Consider the following 18,838-nt stretch of genomic DNA (forward strand, 5'->3'; position numbering starts at 1 on the left):
AATACTTTTAAAATAATCATTTATGTAGGGTTATTTCTTAGTTGGGTGACTTTTAACTTAATTTTTTAAGTGAACAGATCTTTTTACCTCTGGCAATTTAGCTATGGGAAATAAGTAGTATTTATATATAAATTACATATTATATATTTATATATAAGTTTTTATATAAGTTATATATAAATAATAATATATATAAATTAACTAAGTCAATCCGTGATTAAGATTGAATAGGAATTAGACATATTCCTATTTTTTTAATTTATTTTTTTAAGATTATTTATTTATTTGACAGAAAGAGACACAGCGAGAAGGGAACACAAGCAGGGGGAGTGGGAGAGGGAGAAGCAGGCTTCCCGCCGATGTGGGGCTCGATCCCAGGACCCTGGGATCATGACCTGAGCTGAAGGCAGATGCTTAACAACTGAGCCACCCAGGCGCCCTGACATATTCCTCTTTTGATCTTAGCATATTCAAACAGAAAACATTTGCCCAACTTTAAAAAGCTAGAGTGGATAATGCTGAATAGGAATAAGAAAAACAATGTATGAGAATTATTTGACTTTCATTTATGACTAATTTAAGAACCATGTGTTCTTGTTCTTCGTATGATTATGTTTTAAATCCTTACAATCTGTTCCTATAGGAGGGTTCTTAACTAAGGGCAGGTTTGTGTAACAAATAGTCTGGTAAGATTTTTCTTAGTCTCCCAAGCATCCCTCTGCAGTGTTCTCTAAGTATATTAATGTCTTGTGGAAAAAATATGAAGAGAATATGAAAATTACTTTAATTTTATCCTGTCGTGGGTGTTGGATTTCTTTTTCTCCCAATGGGCAGATGTCACTGTGCTTTCCAAAAGACAGAAATGGCCAACTGATACATGTAGGATGTATATAGCATGGCTGTTTTTATAATGTTGAAATGCGATTTTATTGGTATACAAGTTAAGGAAAATATCTTTTCCCAGGGTACTGAATCTACAGTGCAAAATTTTAATATTTTAATAGACTTTACAGTACTGAGAATTAGAGCAGTTGTCCTCATACACAGGTTTTTTTCTATGTGAACAAAATGGCTGGAAATTTAGGAGCGCCTGGGTGGCTTAGTTGGTTAAGGATCCTGGGATCAGCTCCCCCTCCCCCTAGTCGGGCTCCCTGTTCATCAGACTCCCTGCTTCTCCTGCTTCTCCCTCTGCCCCTCCCCCACACGTACATTCTCTCTGGCTCACTCTGCTCTCTCTCTCTGACAAATAAATTTTAAAAAAATAAATAATAAATAAAAATTTAAAAACATCTGTTGTTCATAGACAAGCAGTTCACTCTTGTAATAGTCCATCATGGAGACAGGAGTAATTTCCAACTTTCTTTCCAATGACCTTGGGTATTCGTTTTAACCATCTCTTCTTTTTCATTATCACTGCTGCCCTTATAATTAGATTAACCACACTTCATCTGCATAAAAGGTTTGTGTGTAGAGCTTCTCATTTTTCTTGGGTTACCCATGGACACTGTATCCTATTGGGATACCTATGATTTTGAGTTATCACTGACATATTCCTAATGCTGTTGTTTTAAAAATATTGCTCGGTTTGCTGATAATGGCTCAGGTATTCTCTGTTTTTATTGAAAGTTTAATTTTTAACAATATTATTAAATGACTAACGAAACAGGAAGTGTGGAAAATAAGAGAGAGAAAAAACTCTGTAAAGCCCAGTGCCCTAACTAATATCCATTTGACGTTCACTTTCAGTGTTGTTTTCATAATTATAATGTAGTTTCCCAATTTTTTATACAACCAGATCTTATAAGCATTTTTAATATCACAGCCAAATCTCATAAAAGGAAATTTTCATTTTTACTGCAGTAAAACATAATAATCTAGAAAGTCAAATAATTTTCCAAGGCTTTGGTTCCATTCCTTCCTGCCCCTAGTTTCTACTCCCCAAAGGCAACCACTTTTCTCTTTCATCCATTTCTTCAGCTATTTACCTTAAGATTTCCAAATAACATGTTTTTATTGCTGCTGATTGTTTTTTATCCATTAATGTCATTCCTACCACATCACCTGAATTCTCCCAGTGTCATTATAAGGAATTTTGCTCAAATGGTTGTTCAGTGTTAATATTATTATCACTTTGTATATAATCCCAGCTAGGCCACATATATATTGTAATTAGATTTCCTTTCATGCATGGATTTTGGTTTCTCCCAAGTTAATAATTACTGTATTTCTTGTTTTGTGTCTACTATTAATTCATCTCCAAACTCTTCTACAAAAGTGAAAAATCTAAAATCTCAATTTTTCCAACATATCAGGTAATCTATCCATTTGATTTTTTTTTTTTTTTGCTGGAAATTTCCTTTTGTATTCTAATCTGAACTGATTGCTTGCTAGTCTCTCATCCTGGTTTTTTCCTTCACCATCATCTTGGGACTTATACTGACTTCTCTCCAGAGTTGGATCCGCTGCTTTCTGGCTTCAGTAACTTCTTTCGTAATGTATTTCCTTTTTATGATGGAGCACATCTTCCAGTAGCTTAGTGAGAGAGAGTATGTGAGAGATAAACATTTTTTGATGCCCTGTCTGTAAATATCTTTATTCTCTCCTAATACTTGATTGCTAATTTGGTTGGATGTAAAATTTTAAAATCTTCTAGCTTTGAATGTTATTGTTGAGAGTAACATCTGGTCTAATGCTATGTTGATTTCTGACCTTTTGTGCCTGATCTCTTTTTCTCTCTGAAAGCATTTAAGATGCTTGATGTTCTAAAGTTTCATAAGGATATGCCTGGTGGAGGCCTTCTTTTCTTCATTGAGTTGAGTACGTGCAGGCCCTTTTACTCTGTGGACTCATTTTCTTCAGATTCTGGGCCATTTTCCTGCATCCCATTTCTTTCTTTACTCCATTTCTTTGGTTCTCTTTTTCTGAAGTATGTATTGTTGGGATATTGGCCTTCCTATCCTGATCCTCTTAACTTTTTCATCCCATTTTCTGTTTTTCATCTCCACTTTCTGGGAGATTTCTTCAAGTTTATTTTCCAACTTCTGTAGTATAATTTTTACTTCTGTCACATTTATAATTTCCCTAAGTCTCTTTTTTATAGCATCTTCTTTTCATGGATGTAGGCTTATTCGTTTTAGTTATTTTGAGCAGTTTTTTCCCCTTGCATTGTCTCTGCTTCTTCTTAGTCAAATGTTGCTTTCAATACTTGTTTTATTTTCCTTCAAGTTATTAGTTTTCCTTGTGTAATCTTTGGTCAGTATTTCAAGAATGAGGCACAAAGAACTCATTGGAGCTTTAATGGGAAGGTGAGGCTTGGAGCTTCCTTAGGTATGAGATTGATGATCATAAAGGAACTCAGCTATATCGTTAGAGTCCCTGATTGATCGGTGTCTATAATTCTTTTCTTTTAGGCTGCTTAGTTTCCCCAAGAGGTTATCTCCAGTCTTTAGCCTGAGGAGTGTAAGCCTGATTGCCAATATTCTCACAGCAGAGTGGGGAAGGTAACTGAGGTTTTCCCTTGTTGTAACATGTAGGCTTTTACTCCCTTCACCTGTTTTTATTAGCCTCCTTCATCTCCCACAGCTCTGTCTGGTGTCCTCAAGTCTAGAGTCCTTCTGGTTCACACAGAAAGACCCAACCTAGTCTATGGCCACGGTGGGGAGAGGTAGTGGCCTGATACTGGGTTGTGTCAGGGATCTGGGAGTCCTTAAACGTAGGCTTTTAACTAATTCTCCTGCTTCAGCTCCATGTGCACTCCCATCTTCAAGGTCATCGAGCACTTTTCATTCCTGACCTTTCTGGGACTCTACACAGCAAAATGGCTAGATTTTTGGCTTTTTCTCCTTTATCCCCTCCCCAGTGCCGGATCTGTGGCTTTCAGCTTTCACAGGTCACATCGATCTACTTTGCAGCTTCTAAAATGTTTTGAACTCCAGCTGTGCTATTGTCCTCTCTCCAGTTCATTTTGCCTTTGCTGGGTTTTTTTTTTTTTTTTTTTTTCAATCCCCTTACTTCTCAGTTTGGTGAGATTTCAAGAGGGAGTGAAGGTAAATCGTTGTGTTTAATTTGTCTTGTTCAACCAGAAGTCTGAGTGATCTTTGCTATTTTAATTTTTAATGATTGTATATTTCATCTATTTATCATACTTCATTCATTTACCTGTTTTTTGAAATATAGGTGACTTCCAATGTATTGCTATTGCAATCCTGGAAAAAAAAAATCTTTCATGCTGATAGGTTTTTTTTTTTTCATGTTAGGTTATTTCCTTAGAATAAGAATAAGGCAGATGTGTTTAAACATATCTTTACCAGGGCGCCTGGGTGGCTCAGTCGTTGGGCGTCTGCCTTTGGCTCAGGTCATGGTTCCAGGGTCCTGGGATCGAGCCCTGCATCGGGCTCCCTGCTCTGCGGGGAGCCTGCTTCTCCCTCTCCCACTCCCCCGCTTGTGTTCCCTCTCACGCTGTCTCTCTCTTTCAAAATAAATAAATAAAATCTTAAAAAAATAAAAATAAATAAACATATCTTTACCAATTTTCAGTACCATCAGGGTATGTGATTATCCAGTTTACTGTATCCTTGCTTATTTCACCATATAAAAGTTCTTTTTTGACAGGCTAGAAAGAAAGGTACCTTTTATATACTGATTTTTAACTATCCTTCAACAGAATTGAAATAAGTGCTTATTCTAGGGGTGCCTGGGTGGCTCAGTTGTTAAGCATCTGCCTTTGGGTCCTGGGATCGAGCCCCACATCGGGCTCCCTGCTCAGTGGGAAGCCTGCTTCTCCCTCTCCCATTCCCCCTGCTTGTGTTCCCTCTCTCACTGTGTCTCTCTCTGTGAAAAAAAGAAATAAAATCGTAAAAAAAGAAAAAGAAATAAGTGCTTGTTCTAAAGCAATATATTCTACTTTGCTTAAATTTTTATTTTGAGCATTTATTCTTTTGTAATTTTTGAAAAAACCAATAAAACTAATACATATTATTTTTTAATTGGAAAATAACAATATAAGGAAGAAGACAATTCATTGCAGTAATACCATTACCCAGAGGTAACATTTTGATAAGAGTATACATGTGTGAGAGAAAAACATGAATATATATATATATATATACACATATGTCTATATGGCATACATATTCACTCTCTTTTAAAAAATTAGAATCAAAATATATGTAGTATGGGTTTTCTTCATTTATCATTACTTTGTGAACATTTTTCATGTCTTTAATTATTCTGAAACATCTTTATTGTTTTCTAGCATACTATATGGATATATCATTAAGAACATTCTTTAATCTTCGAGATTATAGCATGTAATACTGTGAAATTATAACTGACAATTTATGTAAGAACACTCTGAATGTTCAGCTTTTTTTAGTAAGGATTAGAAAAATTTAAAAGCTATACCTGTCCTTTTGTGGTATATTGTGCCTTAAATCCTTATCTTAAAGAGTTAACTTGGTAATAATTCTTGTTCTCCTATTTATTTCTGACTGATAATATGATATTCTCTCTAACGTAATAAAGTGCCGTGGGTTATATTTTGTCTTATGTATGACATCTTGGTGGATTTTTTTGTTTGTTTGTTTTTAATTTTTTTTTTAATGCCAGTGTTGTGCTTTTTAGTTTATGAGCTCCTTTTAGGCAGTTTAGAGTCTGTTAAGTTTTCATTTTTTATGAATATTACCTTGCCATAGAGTATCTAGGGGAGATTGTACTATTAAAGTGCTTTCAATACTGATGTGACTGGAATTTTAACTCAAATCTGCTTCTACATAAACTGGAAAAACTTAGAGAAATATGTTATACTTAGTATAAATGAGATCTAGAACTCGGTATTCTCAACACATACACACACGTGTTTGTGCATTTTTTAAAAATATTACTTCTTGAGTACATTCTCATGATTCAAAATGCAAAATAATGTAAAAAGGTATACATTGGGAAATCTGGGTCCTATCTCATCCTTGTCCATTCCATTCATCACCCCTTCCCCATATGGGAAATTACTTTTCATAGTATTCTTTAGTATATCCTTATGTGAATACAAGCAAAAAAAATGTATGTGTGTTTTTATTTTTCCCCTCTTTCTTACTCAAAAGATAATATATACAGTGTTCTGCACCTTGTTATGTTTACTTAATTATCTTGGAAATCTTTTTTAGTGGTACATAGAGAACTTGCTCATTTTTTTTTCCCTAATAGTTTTTTAATATCCAGTTGTGTAAATGGTTTATTTAGCCATTCCCCATAGACAAACTCTTGGCTAACCAATGTATTTTTTTAATGTATGTTTTTTAAACTTTTTCAGGTGGATATGGACAAGAGTGGTGAAATGCGACTTATAGAACTGGATGAATCTTTCAAAAGTGAACATACTGTTTTTGTAACACCACCTGAGATCCCCCATCTACCCAATGGTGAAGAACCCCCTTTACAGTACAGGTATTCAAGAGGCAGAATGTTTGAGATTGAAAGAGAGAAGCAATCCATCATCTGTGACGTAGCTTTCTAAGGACTGTGGTATTTTCAAAAATCCAAACTTTACAGATTCCTAATTTTTAGGTGGTAAGCAAGCTTATCCCACATCCATTATTAAGTTTTGAGGTATAAAGAGAAAAGAATTATAATTTTGCATAATATAGCCTTGGGAAGCTCTCTATATCTACATAAGTATCTGTTCTTATAAATGTTGGTTAAATGCAGTTAGGACCTCACCCCACCAAAATGCAGCACTTTTATTATAGATTTTGATTTTTGTTTCTCACTAAAGCTAATCCTCTCACTTTCATCCCCTTTCCCACGCACATACTGATTAATGTAACCTTGGTTTACAACAGGATTAAATCTAATTTAGAGTCAATATTTGTGGCCTTAATTTTGATAATATAATTTTTTAGGCTATTAATTTTTCTGTGAGTTTTTATTTAAGTCATGGAAATTCAGAACTATTAGGAATCAATCAGTTAACTTAGGAAATTTGGTCAGATGCTATGCTAAGTGCTTGGTATATAGACTTGAGTGATACGTTGTTCCTGCTTTCAAGTCTAATGGGAAAAAGAGAAAGTTCTGAGCATAGTAAAATAAGGTTATCATAGAAGTAGACTTATTATACATCTATGTATCTATCTAGATGTATATTATACACATACATTTGTTATCTACTAGAGGTAGTTTCCAGTATGCATTTATTTTTACTTAAAATGGCACTTCCTTTTAGATTTTAAATAATTTCTTTCTCCAGTAATACTTTCTTTCTTTAAAGATTTTAAAACCATTTCACATCTGTCATTCATTAGGTCGCAGTTTATTTTCATTGAAAAAGGATTTTTCAGGACACCCTCATTTATAACTCGGGTTAAATTCTTCCTTTTACAGATGGAAAAGTGGTGCAACAGGTGTTTGTGAATGTTGTTGATTAATTCATAGGCCACTTGGTTCCTGCCCTTAGTCTTCATCTATTAATGATGTTGCGCAGATCACTTTTTAAAATTCTGGCTTTTGTCAAAGGTGTTTAAAATCTCCTAATTTCTCTCTTTCTCGCTTCTTTTTCTTTCTAAACAAGATCTCATTTCTTTGATCTCTTTTGTACATTATACTTCTAAGATTTGTTTAGGAGCAGGTTTCACTAATACAGTTTTGTTTTTCTTTTTATGCTTTGGTTTTAACTTTTTTTTTAAATTTAAACTTTACTTTTAGATTTAGTCCTCTAATAAAAAAAAATTACTTAGCTTAGAAAGTTCCCATTTTTAAAAGAATCTAAGTCACTTTTTAAGTTGAGACTAACAATATAATTTTGGTGTAATCATACCCGTCATTGGAGACACAGCTTAAATGTCTTCAGTGTGCACAGTGGGTCCTCTTAGTGAGAGGTGACTCATATTCTTACATTGTCTGTGTGAAATGATAGGGTAGTAAGTTTCCATAAGGCACACAGAATGGTCTTATTATCACACCGTGTACATACAGTGAAATTTTTATGGGACGTAGTTTTCCTGAACTTCTTTGCTATTTTATTCCTACTTAACATTTAATATTTATTTTTTACCCTACTGAATTTGCCTGTAGTAATGTATAATAGATATCGTTTACCATCTTTTATCATAGCTGGTTTTCTTCTCAGTTAATTGAAACTATTGCTATGCCTTTAGGAAGATTATAAAGTAGGTTCTGTTTGATGCTCAGGGGCTTCTTCTGTTCTTTTCAGCATGTCTTTTTCCTAGCTGCAGCTACCTTTTACATTCCCAAACACCTTGCTCTAGCACCCCAATTAGACCCACTTCCTCATAGGGCCACTCATTCTAATCTTTTCTTCTTCTTCTCCAACCTCTTCAGTTTTCTTTCTCACAAATGAGAGCCAGAACCTGCTTAGCTAACCTGATAAACCAATTCATGATAATATCAGAGTTTGTCTTGGAATGTGCTAATACATTATTTGTATCTTTTGAAGAGGACGGTTCTATAGTAATACCTTAACCTAAAGCAATAATACTAATGACTGTCCTGTCTGAAAGAGTATTGATTTGGGGGCCCTTTACCAGCTGTCATATTATCTGATATGTTTGCTGTGTATTTACGAGAATACTAACTTACAAAGTTCACTTGATTTACTTTAGGGTTTGATGTCAAGTTCAGCAAAATTTAAATCTTTCACTTTTCTACCTCTAAAATATATATTTGAGTTTGTATTTGGCTATTAGATGTCTAAATATGATAGCAAGAAAGGCAACATTAGCACGAATATTTGTTGAGTATATATCATAGTCTGATGGAGAAAGATAATGAAAATAGACTCTAAGTTAAGACGTTATTGGTCAGAATTTTTTTTAGATTATGACCAGTATGATCATCTATGTGTGCTTGAGATTTTTTTTTTCTTTTCAAAAACAGCTATAATGGATTTCCAGTTCTTAGAAACAATTTATTTGAGAGACCTGAAGGATTTCTACAAACACGAAAGAACAAATTGCCTTCAAAATCAAGTAGTCCTAGCAGCCCTTCTCCCATGTTCAGAAGAACAAAACAGGTGCTTTGACAATTTTGCGTTTTTCATGTAATCAAGTATTAGAACAAAAATAAATATGACATTCATCCAACCTTAATATATTTTACTATCCCATATGTATGACTAGATTATTATGCGAACATCCCAAAAATAATTTAGAGTAATGTGACTTCAAAAAATTAACTAGTTTTCTTATCTTAGAACTTTATTTCACATATTTATAAGCCTCTGCTTGAATCTGTATTAATTATAGACAGATTTTGTTACGGAAGTACTATAAAAACATATGACTTATACTTGTTCAGCGTTCAGTTAAATAAGGATGCTTAAGTGTGTCAGTTTATTAATGAGACCCTTGCATTTTTTTCTAGGAAATTAAATCAGCCCATAAAATTGCCAAGAGGTATTCTTCCATTCCTCAAATGTGGTCTAGGTGTCTCCTGCGCCACTGTTACGGACTGTGGTTTATTTGTCTGCCAGCTTATGTGAAAGTATGTCATTCAAAAGTCAGGGCACTGAAAACAGCATATGATGTGCTTAAAAAAATGCAGTCCAAAAAGATGGATCCACCTGATGAGGTAACAATTCTTTTTAAAAGTGCACTATTTTATTCTAGATCTATGTTCGTAGATACTTTGTTTCCGAACACTTCTGAACTGTGTGTTTCAGGTGTGCTACCGCATTCTTATGCAGCTCTGTGGGCAGTATGATCAGCCGGTGCTTGCGGTTCGAGTGCTTTTTGAAATGCAGAAAGCTGGTATTGACCCCAATGCCATCACTTATGGTTATTATAATAAGGTAATGACTTTGATTTAATGGGAGAACGAGTATAACTTTTGTGACTATACAACCTTAATATAATGGCAGAAATAATTGATTTGGGCTTTATTTGGCATTGGTTTTGGAGTATTAAAATATATTCTGGGGGCGCCTGGGTGGCTCAGTCGTTAAGCATCTGCCTTGGGCTCAGGTCATGGTCCCAGGGTCCTGGGACGGAGCCCTGCATCTCATCGGGCTCCCTGCTCGGCGGGAAGCCTGCTTCTCCCTCTCCCACTCCCTCTGCTTGTGTTCCCTTTCTCGCTATATCTCTCTCTGTCAAATAAATAAATAAAATCTTTAAAAATATGTATATATATTCTGTAAATCAAGTAAGTTTTTTTGTTCTATTTTGCTGTTATACAATGTATTTAGATATTCTTTAGCTTTACTATAAAGCCAACGTGCATTCACTGATATATTTTATTTTACTAATTATTTTATTTTGTTGAATGAATAGGCTGTTTTGGAAAGTACCTGGCCTTCAAGAAGTCGTAGTGGCTATTTTCTTTGGACAAAAGTAAGAAACGTTGTTTTAGGAGTCGCACAGTTCAAAAGAGCTTTAAAGAAACACGCACACTTATCACAAACAACTCTCTCAGGTAATTAAAAGTTCTTAGGGGATGTGTTTGTTTTACTTTGTAAAAAAAAAAAAAAATTAATTGACTAGTTATAATTTACATTTTTTAGAAATTTTAGTTTCAAAATATTTAATAATTTCTAGTTTTTACTGCCATTAAGCAAATTCTAATACTATTTTCCCATTTAAAAAATACCTTCAATCACTTTTTTTCTTTAACTGTTAAATTATCACCCTTTGGTGATCTTGTTTTAGTATCCATTAATAATTCACAATCATTACAGTTGTTATGGTTGTATTTTGCTAATTATGTGGCATGTTCGTGTTCAGTATGAGTGGATTATTAGCTTGAGCAACAAACTAATGTGTATTTTTGGTATCTGCCTGAGTAGTAAAATGCTGTCAAATTGTGTTCTTAAGCAGATGGCAGTGACCTGGATGCTGTTAGTCATGGCAGCATGGATAGTGGTCATGGGACACACACTGTGGAGCAGGCACCTTTTAATACGGGTTTAATCAAAGTGTATGCTACTGATGATAGATCTAGTACAGGTTTGTGTGTGCTTATGTATACATTTATTACAGTACATTTTAAAAATTAGATTTGCTAGCCTGTCTTTTTTAGATTTTAATTCTCAGTGGTGTATTTAGGTTAACTGTCACTTTTTAATTATATATGTTAGGCACTTGGTTTGATATTGTGTCTAATAACTATATGCCATTTTATTCTTTATTGGAATAGAAATAAAAGTTTAAGAGAGTTTATTCAAGTATTTAGTCCAGGGTAACCCAGTTAACTCTGGATAGCAGACAGATCTCTGTATCATGTCACTTTCTTAGGGTAAATTCTTGTTTGTAATTATGAAAATGTTATTAGAGTTTTTTTAAAAAAGAAACTTATAGCCCTTATTGGAGTTAATAGTACGTATAAACATCAACTTCCTGGTTTTAACAGAGTATTATGTTTCATGTAAGATAGTATCATTGAGGGAAGCTGGGTGAACAGTACACAGGAACTCTCTGTACTATATTATTTTTGCAACTTCTTGTGAGTTTTAAACTATATTAAAATAAAAAGGTATAATAAACTTGCAAATTCATATAAAACTTGCAGCATTCTAGCACTGAAGATGCTATTAATTTCATTAAAATATCAGATTTGAACAAAAGTTTTCTCTAAGAATTAAAGCTGACACACTTAATTTGTTGAATAATTCTGTCCTTTTCATTAGTGCATTAAAAAAAGACACATGACCTTTTTTTTTTTTTTTTTTTAGAGAGAGCGCTTAAGCGGTGGGGGGAGGGTGGGAGCAAAGGGAGAGGGAGAAGCCAACTCCCTGCTGAGCAGGGAGCCTGCCTCAGGGCTCAATCCCAGGACCCAGAGATTATGACCTGAGCCGAAGGCAGACGCTTAAGTGACTGAGCCACCCAGGCATCCCATGACTTTTGAACAGAGTATAAGAGCCACCTCTTAACAGACAGAAATTTTAAATTTAAAAATCCAAGCATTACTAATGAAATATGAAGGCTTCTGTCTCTGCAAATGGTAACATTATTTTGGTCTGTCTCCTCTTTTGCCTACTTTTAAGAGTAATAAGTGTAAACAAATTGTGTTGAAATGTAATTTTCATAGTTCTTTCTTGGCTCGTTTTATTTTTTGATCATGCAATGTGCATTTAATCCGAGTTATAGTAGTCATCCTCAGGCATTCTCTCTTAAAAATGAAGAAATCAATTTTTTAGTCTCATTTTTGTTTGTTATCTCTACACCCCATGTGGGGCTCAAACTCACAACCCCAAGATCAGGATTCACACACTCTTCGAACTGAGCCAGCCAGGTGCCCCTCTATCTTTTGTTTTTAACTATGGCCTTTTAAAAGTCTATTTTAAAGCATGCAGAATCTAATAAAAGCATGAATTTCATCAAGATTATCTTCATATTTTTAAATTTATATTTTCTGTGGAAACAGAGCCAAAAGTTTGATTAGAAAAAATACAAACTCAAAATTATAAGAGATATTAAATACCTAGTGATACTTAATACAGTTTCTTTACATAGTTCTTTACCAGTTTATAAAATCATTCCATATATAGTCTCTCTCATATAATCGTAACCATACTTTGTGTGTTATAGATCTGGGGACTTGAAATCCAAACCAAAAGGTTAAATGGTTTGCTTAAAATCATGTCTCCTAAGATGAAGAACTAGGATTTAAAACCTTATGTTTTGATGCTAATCTAGTGAAAACAATTTGCAGAAAATTACAGAAGGCCTCTTGAACAGAATTAGAAGTTTCTTTGTATCAGTGCAATGTTTGCCTTTCTTAACAGTAACACTAATTTTTTCTCACTCCCATGTATTTATACTCAAGTGCAATTCAATAATTATTCAATTAAATTTTCAGAGAAAGCAATTACCTATCAGTAAATTTAAATAAACCCATTTTCTTCAGTGGAATCATTTAGACATTTGGCTCCAGTGATCTATGTGTGTGTTCTGTTCTGAATTCCCTGCAGATTTTTCTTCTGCATTGCTTAGTTGGAACTCTGACTTTCACCTAGAAAGGTCATAGGCTGGAAGAATGTCTGGTTTGTCTGTATCTTTAGGAGCCCAGACAGTAGTGTGAATGTACATAGTCAAAAGACTTTTGATTGCAGTGTGGAGCCAAAGACAAATTATTTTGAGATCATCCCTTTCTTGCATTAATAGAGATGGGGGAGGAGGGCTAACAAAGTAATGCTTTCAACTGGATATTAACCAGAAAATTTCTCATAAGTAAACCTGGACACTAATAATGTTGCTCATAATTCCAGTTGTTCTCAGTAAAGAAGTTTATGATAAACAGCATGGGGGTTTTGTTTCTTTGTTTTTTTTTTTCTCTTTTCCATAGGTGGCCAGTCTGATCTTGGATATAATTCATTATCTAAGGATGAAGTTAGAAGAGGGGATATATCTACTGAGGAAATTCAAGAAGAAAAAGATAAGAAAGGGAGTGATTCTAGTTCCCGTAGGTATTACTTAAGTTGATAGTGTATAAATTTGTGAGCCTTTTTTGTCTTAAAGATTTATTTATTGGGGCACCTGTGTGGCTCAGTTGGTTAGGCGACTGCCTTTGGCTCAGGTCATGATCAAGTCCTGGGATCAAGTCTCACATCGGGCTCCCGGCTCAGCGGGGAGCCTGCTTCTCCCTCTGACCCTCTCCCCTCTCATGTTGTTTCTCTCTCTTTCAAATAAATAAATAAATAAAATATTTTTTAAAAAATTTATTTATTTATTTTGGAGAAAGAGAGAGAGCATGGGGAGGAAGGGTAGGGCAGAGGGAGAGGGAGAGAGAATCTTAAGCAGACTCCGCGCTGAGCGTGGAGCCTGACACAGGACTCCCAGCTCACAACCCTGAGATGAGCTGAAACCAAGAGCCAGTCACTCAACCGACTGTACCACCCAGGGGCCCCTGTGAACTTCTATTAACAGAAAATACGAGTGGCTTTAAGTATAAAAGTACTAATTTTATTTTCCACTTTCCCATTATAACTTGTCTTTCCTCCCATTACAGGCCCTCTTCACCACCTAATGCTCCAACACACCAAAACTTTATGTGTGAAGTGTATAGCCTCAGTGGCACAACACTCTCCGATCAATTACTCCTCTTCTTGTAGTAGAAATATATGTATTTCTTCAAACAGTGACTCTTTTCTAAGGTTTAACAGTATTTTTATTTAATGTTTTTGTTAATGGTCTGTGACTCTATTCCCTCCCTTGCCTACCTCCATCAAAAGCAGTGTTTCACAACCAAAGAAGAAATATAAAATGTATGTATGGACCTCACGCATGACTTAGTAATTTGATACACACCTTAAAGCCTCAAATAAGTGGAATCATTTACTTGTGATCAGCAAATAGATATAGAGGTGTTTGGTATTTTCTTATCACCTATTATCAGTTAGAAATATTTATAACTAAAAGCTACTTCTCTTTATGCCTTCTATAATAGCTTAATAGCTGAGTAAATAAAAGCTAAATAGTTTCTATGTAGCTTTTATCTTAACAATTTCATTTTAATCTTTACAGTGTCAGAGAGTGAGAGTGCAAAAGGAAGTGCTGATTGTCTTCCTAAGCTCAATTATCAAAGTTCTTCCAGTATAGTTCGCCCCAGTGGTACAAATAACAACGGTGCTGATAAAATATCAGGAGAAAGCACAGGTGAGTTGAATAGTGTACCTCTTTTATGTGCAGAGTATCTTGTAGCTGTATTTCTTTTTTTTTTTTTAAAGATTTTATTTATTTATTTGACAGAGACACAGCGAGAGAGGGAACACAAGCAGGGGGAGTGGGAGAGGGAGAAGCAGGCTTCCCGCCGAGCAGGGAACCTGATGCTGCGGGACTCGATCCCAGGACCCTGGGATCATGACCCGAGCTGAAGGCAGACGCTTAATGACTGAGCCACGCAGGCGCCCCTTGTAGCTGTATTTCTAATGAATTTTTTAAAGTCTGTTCTCCAGGATTATTTTTTTATATATTTGTGTAGCCTCTCATTGTATAGCTTAGTAACTTGAATTCTATATTTTATAATATACTTTGTTCAAGCTTTTGTTATAACAAAGTACAAGGACAAACCTACAAGCCACATACCATCTCTTGAGTTCAGACTGTTGGGACTTTCTGAAGGGGGAAATGAGAGCAGGTGAGATGATCCATCTGAGGGTACCTTACACCCTCAATTTTTAAATGAAGCATAGAGTTCTTTAATCTTCATTATTGTTCCTATTTTCTCAGAGCTAAAAGGCTATTTCTCAAGATAGTTTAGATAACAATACCTAATATTTTTTCTTTTCAAAGTGCTTTTTGGGGCATCTGGGAGGCTCAGTCAGTTGGGCGTCCAGTTCTTGATATCAGCTCAGGTCGTGATCTCAGGGTTGTGGGATCATCAGCAGGGAGTCTGCTTGAGATTCTCTCTCCCTCTCCCTCTGCCTGTCCCCTCCACTTCATGCTCTGTATCTCTCTCTAAAATGAATAAATACAATCTTTTTTTAAAGTGCTTTTTATATATTATTTTATGTTTACAAATGCAGCAACGCTTATATTCGTGAGGGGACATTAGCACTATTTTAATGAGAAAACTAAGGCATAATCTGGCTGTTGGCAGGTCATGTAAGTTATCAACTACTTAATGGAAAAGTCAGTTTAGGATTTGAGATAATACTTGGTCTCACTAATTTTTCATCAGATCATTTTTTGGGGGGTTAAATAGACATAAGGTTCAAAGTTTCTAGTGTTACTAGTCTGCTTATATGATATTTTATGTTGGCATTAGCTCAATTCGGTATCACATATAATCTAAACACATCTTGAAGGATTGAGCTGTCAAGGCTGCAATCTCTCTGTTTACACATGGCCTTGCTAAGTGACATTTGTTCTTCTGTAGCACAGTTAGCTCTGCCTCCCGCTCAGGGGTAGGCAAGCTATGGCGCGTGGGCCACGAAGGGCCTGCCACCTGTGTTCGTACAAGCCCATGAGCTAGGAACGGTCTTTACATATTTAAAAGATCGAAGAAATTAGAAGAAGAATAGTATTTTGTAACACATGAAAATTACGTGAAAGGCAAACTTCAGGGTTCACAAACAAAGGTTTATTGAAGCACAACGACACTCATTTGTTTTCATACTGTCTGGCTGCCTTTTCAGTCCATCAGCAGGGCTGAGTAGTTGCCAAAGAGACTGCATGGCCTGCAAAGTAAACCATCTACTGTGTGGCTCTCGATAGAAAAAGTGTACAGACTCCCCTGCTCTGGCTCTCAAAAAAAAAAAAAAAAGTTAAATGAGTTGTAACTATCTGACTTTGCATTTCTTTCTTGGGTCATTGTTATAACTTAAATATTAAAATTTGTTTTCTTGGGATCATGGAATTATTTCACAACCTAGTCATTGTCTAATTATAACCTGTAATAACTTGCCTTTGGTAGCCTTTGCCTTATTGTTCTTTCATTACTGTCTATTAATGCCAGCCTTTTTCTGAAGATCTGCTTTTATGACCTCTCTGTTTTAATATGATTGTAAACCATCCTTTGATCCTGACATTTTGCCGTAGTAATCAGTATCTGACTCATCATCTGGCTTTGGTTACCCTTTATGCTTAACAAGTCAGGTTTTAAAGGCCTATAATAGAGGTTTCCTGGGTGTGAATTAGAGTTACTAGTTCATCTTTAAGATTTGGGGCTTGAAAGCATTCCCATCTGTTAAATTCTATGGGCTTATCACTTCTGCCCAAGACTGTATATGGGATTTATAGGAATACTTATTTTTCAATAACTTTTTTCTTATATACTAGTACATGTGAGGATTCAAAGCATTTTTTAGATTTATGTTTTACAGTACAATGTACAGATACTTTATATGACTGTATATTCATATATATGTGTATGTGTGTGTACATATACATGTATCTAGCTAGCTAGCTATGTATCTGATAGCTTCTAAAAGATATTGGAGTGGTTTAACCAAAGAGATGTTTTCATGTTTAACTGAATATTGAAATAAAATCATTACCCTTTGGTTACTTAATGATTATGTTGAGAATTTGACATTTTGATAAATGTATATTGAATCACTGAGAGTTGAACCACAAGAAAATTTACTCTGAAATAAAACCTACTCGGAGATGTTTTTCTAAGCCGAATTCTGGTTTCTGTTTAACTTTTTATCTTTAGCTGCCATATTTAGCTATGATATATCATATTATAATACACTCTCCTGTGTCATATTCTGGGTTGGTCTATTGGTGGCAGTTGTTTCCCGGCAGACAGTGTTCACTCAGTAATTATTTCTTGAGCTCCTGCTATATGTAACCGGATGTCAGGTGTTTCTGGGGATATGATAAGGAACAACAAAACAAAAAAACAGAAACACGATCCAGTCCCTACCTTCATAGAGAAAGCAGGAAGGAGAGATGGGAAAACATTAATCAAATACTCAGGTAAATGTAAAAATGCTCTGAGATTAAATACTGTGAAGAAGGGCTGTAAGTTTCTACAAGAGCATATAATAAATAGATGTGTCCTGGGTTTGGGGGACGTTGGTCCGGGAAGACTTCCTTGGTGAATATGGTTCTTGAGCTTAGATCTAAAGTCTGCGTCAAAAACAAAAAAGAACAGGGGTTGCAAAGGAGGAATTGAGAGAGAGCATTCCAGGAAAAGGGAGGCAATCTCTGAAAGGCTATGTGGTAGGAAGGGATTATAGAATGTTCTAAATCTGAAAAGGGGCTAGTATTTCAGCTAGGAATTCTTTCAGCTGTAAGACTCAGAAAATATGATTAGCAGTCACTTACACACGTCAAGGGTTTTTTCCTCAAATAAGAAATCAAAGGTAAACAGTTGCTCAAGATGTTAATTCAAGGGTTTTGCCATCAGTTCTCTGGACCTAACCATATTAATAATAGGACCACTGGCAACCTCATGCATCACCTGTCTGTGCGAGGCAGAAAAGATGGGGAAGGGAACCACCAGCCACATCTATCCCTTTTTATCAGGAAAGGAAAATTTTTCCAGAAACCTTCAGAAACTACCACTTTAACACTACTGGCCAGAATCATGTCATAGAACCGCCTGTCTCAAGGAATTTAAATAGCTTGTGGCTCTGTGTTAGAGGCATGCAGCATCCAGCATAGTCCGTTGGACTTAGCATGTATATGAACCTAGGATTGGACTGACTTCACTGTAAATGGCCAGGTAGTATTTTAGGCCATGCAGACCACATACCATTCTGTCACCTGTTCTTCTTTGTGGGTATGTGATTGTAAACGTAAAAACCATGTGAGTCTGTACAAAAACAGTCCACAGGCCAGATTTGGCTCAGAAGCATAGTTTGCCAACCCCTGGTATAGTATGATAACCAGCTTTATTTGTCTTCAGGCTGTAACATGGTTTTGACTTTGCAAGGGGACCCCCTGCACAGCTATTTAAACTCAATCCCAGAGTACTGTTTTAGGATTATAAGATTCCTCCAAGTCTTTGATGATATTTAATCTGTCAAGCAGAAGGTTTCTCAGAATGTTAGAAGAAAGTATACTTTTGGCTTTTTATGCCCTTAGTCATAAGGTGATAAAGGAACAAAGAATAGACTTTACCTTTCTGCTATGCTATTTTCCTTGTTACTGGTGTATGCTTATTACATTATTAGTTTGTAGGCTTTTATGGTCTCCAATATTCCCTTTTATGTCCTATCCTGTCCCTAAATGCATCACATGGCAGGAAAAAGGCACATTTTTAGTAATTACCTTGTTATAGCACACTAGTTCTGTTGGATAAGGATATAAAAAGAATAGTTGACAATACCATACCTAGACTAATGCTTTAGAAGACTCCCACATAATAAGGACAATTAAAGTGATCAGGAATCTAGCTTTCTGCTTTCAGCATTGGTACCTGAGTAATTTGGCAAAAAACAGTG

At 35.3% G+C, this 18,838-nt stretch overlaps 1 protein-coding gene across 7 annotated transcripts in view; it reads left to right on the forward strand.

Moving 5' to 3' along the window:
* Positions 1 to 18,838, forward strand: part of DENND4A (DENN domain containing 4A) — a 145,819-nt gene that overhangs the window by 99,786 nt on the left and 27,195 nt on the right. For 3 of the 7 annotated variants that reach the window (XM_078079181.1, XM_078079180.1, XM_078079183.1), the window contains 8 exons: positions 6,308 to 6,441; positions 8,887 to 9,022; positions 9,373 to 9,579; positions 9,671 to 9,799; positions 10,278 to 10,419; positions 10,818 to 10,949; positions 13,288 to 13,404; positions 14,466 to 14,597. In XM_078079181.1, coding sequence (XP_077935307.1) covers positions 6,308 to 6,441; positions 8,887 to 9,022; positions 9,373 to 9,579; positions 9,671 to 9,799; positions 10,278 to 10,419; positions 10,818 to 10,949; positions 13,288 to 13,404; positions 14,466 to 14,597 — 1,129 coding nt within the window. The remainder of the gene's footprint in view (positions 1 to 6,307; positions 6,442 to 8,886; positions 9,023 to 9,372; positions 9,580 to 9,670; positions 9,800 to 10,277; positions 10,420 to 10,817; positions 10,950 to 13,287; positions 13,405 to 14,465; positions 14,598 to 18,838) is intronic. The other 4 variants (XM_078079182.1, XM_036087149.2, XM_078079185.1 and 1 more) reach the window with 2 other exon arrangements.

This window comes from Halichoerus grypus, chromosome 8 (genome assembly GCF_964656455.1).
Source record: "Halichoerus grypus chromosome 8, mHalGry1.hap1.1, whole genome shotgun sequence".
Taxonomy (NCBI): Eukaryota; Metazoa; Chordata; class Mammalia; order Carnivora; family Phocidae; genus Halichoerus; species Halichoerus grypus.